General features: G+C 45.4%; 1 protein-coding gene across 1 annotated transcript in view; it reads left to right on the forward strand.

Annotated features, from left to right (window-relative positions):
* LOC106809759 (telomere-associated protein RIF1-like) overlaps nucleotides 1-7163 on the forward strand; it is a 27249-nt gene that overhangs the window by 7178 nt on the left and 12908 nt on the right. Inside the window, exons 11-17 of the mRNA XM_014812960.1 lie at nucleotides 244-367; nucleotides 1485-1649; nucleotides 1987-2100; nucleotides 2212-2366; nucleotides 2661-2744; nucleotides 3793-4041; nucleotides 4245-4349. Coding sequence (XP_014668446.1) covers nucleotides 244-367; nucleotides 1485-1649; nucleotides 1987-2100; nucleotides 2212-2366; nucleotides 2661-2744; nucleotides 3793-4041; nucleotides 4245-4349 — 996 coding nt within the window. The remainder of the gene's footprint in view (nucleotides 1-243; nucleotides 368-1484; nucleotides 1650-1986; nucleotides 2101-2211; nucleotides 2367-2660; nucleotides 2745-3792; nucleotides 4042-4244; nucleotides 4350-7163) is intronic.

Here is a 7163-nt window from a genome sequence, read left to right on the forward strand (position 1 = left end):
CTGCATATCTGCGCCTAACAAATGTGGTACTACGCACGACTGAAATTTTACGTTTATAATCGTAGCAACAGACCTCAGATGAGCCCAGACGCTCTGCGGCTCTTGTTAGTATCAGCAGCAGCAGCAGCAGCGGCATGGTTTGTAGTATATACTCGTGATATATGTCAAGCTTTGTATCTCTAGATATATAGAAATAGATCATATCTACAGATGGGAACGTATCTTGCTTTGCTTCTACTGCAGGTGTGCGTGCCGTTGCTGCAGTTCTGTGTGATGGGAGGCTATCTGAAACCAGCGCTCATGTCTCCTCAGGCCCCCAACACTTCAGCTACAGTTCTACCCCTGATGAGCACACCGAAACGTACAGGTATGCTAAATCTAGCGCCGCGAGAGCTCGACGTTAACGACTGCTCTTGTGTTGTTAATCGATGTCTCGTCGAACATTGTTGGTGTTTGCCATTATAGTACCGATACATGTCTACAGAGGTCAGCACCGGCGTTCCCTTTGTACCCTAACCCTTATTCAGGGGTAGAAATTAACTTTTGAACACAGGAGTCCAACGGACTCCCTACCCTCAAAACGAGGGAGTCCGCAGCAAAATGAGGGAGTCCGCAGTCTGAAGTTCAAAATTAAAGATATTAACCATAACGCATGTGCTTATTTTTAAGATTCATGCGGTTGCACGTCTGCCATATTTTCTTTGGAAGTTTACTGAATAAATACGGTAATTCCGCGAGGCCGTGCTCTGAAACGAACTTGTTAGAATGGCAGAATTTTCATGGAGTCACACAGACTCCTGCATATGTCAAATCAGGAAGTCCGACAGTAAATCAGGGAGTATTTGACTCTGGACTCTCGTTAATTTCGCACCCTGCTTATTTAGGTATTAATTTTTGTTTAGGATTGAGTTACAACATACAGGTTGATGCATATTGGGGACCCCACAGCATTTGATTAATTGTTTGATTTATTTGGGCCATAATAAAAATATTGTTTGTTTGCCCTCACTCGACCGACCTGCCAAAAAGGGGCCAACTCAAAAGATTTTATTGATCTTTCCCATTCTTTTTTTTTACAAATTGTATCACTGTGCGTTATATAAATCTGTAGGCAATACATTATATGTACCAAGCAAAACAAACAGTCAACATAAAAGCTATCGCCACACTTGTAAGCACACCCGAGCATGTAGACACCATGCTGAATTTGTAAAAAGACCCCCCTAAAATAAAAGAAGCCTATACCTACCTACCCAAACCTTTCAGCCTGGGTCGGGTGTGGGCAAACAAATATTTTTTTGATTGTGGCCTTGATTGTGATTGGGATCATTTTTCAAATGGCTGTACTGGTACTGGCGGCAACCTCATCAGTAACCACCTCGTTATGCGCTCTCACCGACACAGCGAGATCATCATATGTAATTAATATCCTCCTCGGTCATTCTGTGCGATATGTTCTGCTCACAATCGATGTCCGTCACCAGGTGGCGCCGGTGCAGGTCAGGCTCTGCCCATGCTCGTCGCTGCGTTCCCGGAGAGCCCCCAGCGGAACACCGTGTATAGGTTCCTGCAGACTTACGCCCTACAGGTGCTGGCGTCGCTGGTGGCGCCATCTAGTGCACATCCGCTGAAGGACGGGATAAGTATAGGTGGGTTCGCCGTCGCGATTCTAGCGCGAATTCATTGCATTTCGAGTTTCGCATTGTCTGCCAGCGATTTCTCCTCCATTAGGGAGAAGTAACCACAAGTTTAATTCTCGGGCAGTCGATTATAGTAACCGATTCCAAATGCCCTCGTTTAATAAACTAATAGTGTGTCTAATTGGGAAAGATTGCATTGAGAAGATGTCGAACCATGCATGTTACTCGGCTCCTTCTAGCGCAGGTTTAACTGTGCGAGCATTCGACGACCATCCATTGACCTTTTAACGACTTTCCGCCGACCTTTCGACGAACTCTATCACGTCGTCGTTTTCCGCCGTTTCAGAGCGGTCACTGTGTGGCGCTATGATTAACTCGAGCATGGTGTTCGTGAAACACGCAGCGACACTACTTGCCACCTTCGTGCAGTGCTGCCGCCTGCTGGCGAACGAGGAGGAGCGTAAGTTGTCGTGTTCACTTGTTTGTAATCGCGTATCGAAAAATTTGAAAGTAGTAGTATGAAAGCATTGTGAGTTAATATTCAAGGATGGTCTTTTGTCTGCACACGCAGCACTCCTGCTTCGAACCTGGAGATATCTGATTGGCCAAGTAAACGGCGTCATCAGTCAAGACAACAAGAGCGACATTGCTGATGTGATGTCATCACTTCTGAATGTAACAGGGGTGATAATTTCCGAGCAGCTGGTGTCCCCTGCTACAGGACTGGTAAAGGAAATATATTACTAAAACCTAATGAAATATACAAGATCGCACATTCTATACATATTCTCTTGGGAGAATTTGTTGAAATGTTCAATAATAATACAATTTTATCCACCACTATAACTTTTGTATATGACAGTTTATTTTATATCATATGTCATATATCATATTCTCTATCATATGTAAACTACTGTAATAAAACTGTAATGTCTGTAATATGATCAGTTGTAGTGTATCATAACTGTGATTTGATTGTATATACTAGCACTGGTTCAAAGTGGGTTTTTTCATTTTCAGAAACTCCTGGATGAGTTGACAACCATTTCAGACAAGGTTCTAAGTTCACATTCCTTTCACGGTGGCAGTGGTGATGTTATGCACGTAAGTGGGCATGTTTATATGTGTATACATGTGTGTGTGCATGTGTATATGTATACAGGGATGAGATTCTTCCGCGGATCCGCGGAAATCTGCGGATTTGAAAGTCGCAGGGGTCGATTTGTGAAACGTCTAAATTCGTTAGAAATTGGGAGGGGGGTAACAATGTAACAATTTAAATTATATACCCTCAACAGCACCTGACTGTAGACTGTAGAGTGTTAGACAGTAAGGCTGACAGCGAAGTATGACAGTGTATCTGTTTTGCGTGCAGAAAAGAAAATCCTCGTTCACAAGCTGCGTAGAGGGGCAGACATTTGAGGTAGGCTGATCACGTTAACGACCATGCCTGGCCCTGGGGGCTGGGTTTACATGTTGCTGCGTGCATGTTGTGTGCATGACTATGCACTGATTGTTCCATTCGCATTGTGTTTTTTTCATTCAAATCTGGTCGCAGCAAGGCAGCTTATGGCTGAGTAAAACAATGCAAGCGACGAGTGAAACAGAAAAATATCATTATGTCTAGACATTTAATAAAAAAACTTGCCCTATTTTCAGTCCCCCTGATTTCCTATTATAGTCGTTTGTTCCTTTTGACAACTTGAAAAGGTGATTCAAGAGTCTCCTATAATTTGTTCAGAATAGCTTAGAATGCACCAAATTGCACCATTCTTTTAAAAAAAATTCCGGGGGAGCATGCCCCCGCACCCCCTAGCATGGCGATGACCTACGGTCCTCGCATTGCTCGCTCCTCTGTTTGCTAATTAAAATTTCAGCTGAAAATCTTGCTTATCCAATCTCATCCCTGTGTATATACGTGCGTGTGTGCATGCGTGCACATGTGTGTGTATGTATGTGTGTGTGTATAGTGGTGAGGTGATGAAGTAAAAACTCGGTTTTATTTGTCGAAAATACTTGCGTATATATATATACACACATATCAGGTAATTTTGATGGGAGAGTTTGCGAGCGATTGAACGATGGTGATTTCAATTTCAGCGGTCCACGATTTTGTTTATCATAAAGACATTGCACGTTCGTGTGTTTACAGGGGTCGCCGGCACTGCACCTCCTACAGCTGCTCTTCTGTCCGTCGCTCGTCGCGCAGTGCGGCGTCGACGAGCGATTCACGGGCATCTTCAGCGCCCTCTGTGAGGGAAGCATGCGTCTGACATCTTCGCCTCTGATGTTCGCTCAGTCAGTGATGGATCATCTGCGCGGGATGCAGGGGGCGCCACCGGACGCCGTGATGCGGCTGTGGAGCATCATCGCGCGCCCGCTCTATGCGTACGTCGATAAGGTGAGAGCGAAGCCTGCCTAGGTTTACATGCGAGCACGCCCTCTGTTGGCGAATGCTCTTTTGTCGATGTAAAATGCGATTCCTTTGCTTGCAGTTTTTCGTTCGCAGTCAATGATGTTACATATTAAAAAATGACGAGAACCTGGTGCGAACAAGAACCGAGCATCTGGATGTTCTATTGTTTGTGATTTCTACGGTTACAGAGCAACGAGGTGAACCAGGGCGACGCGCTGGAGCATGATTTCACGTGCATGTACGCCGTGCTGCTGTTTCCAGTCTCACATCTCAACGACCACCAGCCACCCACGGTAAGTCCGTCCCCACGTTCGGGCGCCACCCTACTGACATTTATCGCAAGGGTCGACCCATGGTAAGCCTGTCCCCATGTGTTATAAGTCTACCCACCACAGTCAAGTTACGATCCGTGTTATAAGTCTACCCACTGCAGTCCAAGTTACGATCCGTGTTAGCAGCTATAGCTCGGAAACCTTGCGTGACGTTGCCGCTGTCGTCTGCTTTGTGTAGGCGGCTCGTGCCATGTTGAAGACCTGGTCTGACCTCTACACGACCTTGGTGCGGTGCGCCGCCCTGGTGGCGACGACAACGCCCAACCAGTGCTGCGAGGACCTGTGTGTGTCGATCGCCGGCATGGCAACCCCACAGAAGCTGCAGGTTCGTGTTTGCTCGTTGTCACGGCGACGGGAACCTATTGGATTAGATAAGTTGGTAGCATGTTCGATCGTTAGAGTGGTGTGCTGGTGAAATAGAGACCAGATCTCTTCTCTCTTTAGTGATGGCAACGAGTTTGCAAGCTCCTGTTATTACTTCTCTAATATACAATCATAATTCAATAAATAATAGCACTAATAATGGTATTAATAGTAGTAATAATCTCATTTGATAATAATAATTATCCACTCATGAAGAATCGATTCCACCTTCCCATCAGGCGTTATTAAGCATTGAGCTTTCTGTCACAGCATTCTCATAGGGTTTCTTCTAATCGCTTCTTTTTATTTATTTGTTATTATATTATTATCTTCTCATTCTTCTTCTTTACTTATCAGAATGTGAACTGGGCAGACATTGTTGCCAAGCTACTGCAAGTGATGGTGGGCTGTGTCAGCTTCGGAACACTTTTGAGTGCTACGGGTAAGACAAAAAAACACTTCTTATCGGGACACTAGAGCAACGGTTGCCCACCAGTCATGGCGTATGATAAATACAACTTTGCAGGTTGACATTAGGTATGACCGCTTCCAGATGATAGGTGACTGATTGTACGTGCGTGAATTCGGCACAAGTTTGTAGTGTCTCGGCAAAGCGACGGCATTTCACAAATTTATGTGCGGTCTGGTGACAAAGTCTTTTGCTGTAGACGTTTCCCGTTTTTATATACACCTGCTTCTAATTCAATTCAATTCAATTCAATTCAATTCAAATTACTTTATTTACACTTATGAATTACATACCTAATAAATGTACATTCACACACATGTGGGTGTTATCCTATAGTAACCAAATGGCTGTTAGTTATTCCGATGTGTTTTGGTTCGTGCAGGTGGCGCCGGTGTGAGTCCGGTAAAGTGGGGCAAGCGCAGGCAGCGGCCTCTAGGGAATCTCACCCACCTGGTGGACCTCATCACTCGTCTGCTGGATGCTGTCGTTGCCATGGAGACGGAGGTAACTTTACAAGCAGATGCCGCGTCTGGCTCTCGCATCTCGCGCGAACGTCAACACGTGTTTCAACGTTCTTTTGTTTCATCTTGACGACCATCGACACGTTCTTTTGTTTCAGCTCGACGGCGAGGAGCGCGCCGCGTCGTCGTCCGTCCTCACGAGCTTCGTCGCCATGGTTACGACTATCGTCGAGCACATCGGCAACCCGCCGGCCGTCGCCGCACTGCTGGAGAAGCTGGCGCCACCTCTTCGCCAGATTCTGAAGCAGTCTAGCGATAAGCGGGAGCCAACATTGTACACAGCAGCTGTGAAGGACAAGGTAGCGCTACCTCATGCTCTCCTCATCACTAATTACATGTATTTATATCTCTAATGTTAATTTAATTATGTTTAATTTGTAATTAAATTTTTTTTCTAATATTGGTAAAATCTCTATAACCATTCATCACTTCGTGTGCAAGCTTAAATTGAAAGAGCGCTAGTTCAATTGCAACGGGCATAGTTGCAACATCGGGCCAAAGATGACGTGCCAGAGAACTGAATTTAGAAGGAACCAATCTCCTCTATCACTAGTTAGTCAGCTATACGTCAACAAGACGAGAGCTACTACAGAGCAACGATTGCTAAATTGCTGCTTCGACAGATCGTGTGACAGTCATTTTGCGTGTAACCACCCCATTGTCTAAATTCTCATCTTCAAACCGCCGGAAAAAAAGCAAAAAATTCACAGTAGTTTTCGTTCCTTTGCGATAATTCCGTCTCTCGATGATTGACAGATCGACCGGCTGTGGTCGGAGGTGGGCCGACGCGTGGAGGGAGGTCACAGCGGTGCCTGCGACTCTTCGCTGCTGCTCTCTCTCGCTCCCGCGCTGGAACCCGCCCTCCTTCACCCGCGCAGGAAGCTACGCAACCAGACGGCAGCACTGTGGAACGCGACCTTCGGGAAGGCCGGTCGCCTGGAGTATCCGGACACGCTGAGGTGAGTCCGCAACCGGGCGGCTCGTGCATCGTCGCGAAACTCTCGTTCGTTTGTTGTTGATTGTCGGTGTCGATGACGCCGACATATATGTCCCGTAACAGATTTGTTTGAGCAGATTTTTTGAGATGGATATTTTTACGGGAACAACAGCATGTCGTTGCTTGAATGCTTTGCATGCTTTAGTTAAGCGCTTGTATCACAACTCTCACTGTCTCATGACTGGCTAGAGGTGCCTGTGAATGGGGCCTTGTTCTTGTCTACATCTTGGACTGAGAGGGATGCTATGTATATAATTTTTTTTTCTGCAAACACAGGTGTTGTGTAATAAAATATAATAACCATATATATGTATATATATGGTTATAATATTTTATTAAATAACACCTGTTTTTGCAGAAAGAGAAAGATAATGGGTGCAGTTGTTTGCTTGCATCGAGGGTTAGTGGGTTATTATATATATATA

The sequence above is a fragment of the Priapulus caudatus genome, unplaced genomic scaffold (assembly GCF_000485595.1).
Source record: "Priapulus caudatus unplaced genomic scaffold, Priapulus_caudatus-5.0.1 Scaffold382, whole genome shotgun sequence".
Classification (NCBI taxonomy): domain Eukaryota; kingdom Metazoa; phylum Priapulida; class Priapulimorpha; order Priapulimorphida; family Priapulidae; genus Priapulus; species Priapulus caudatus.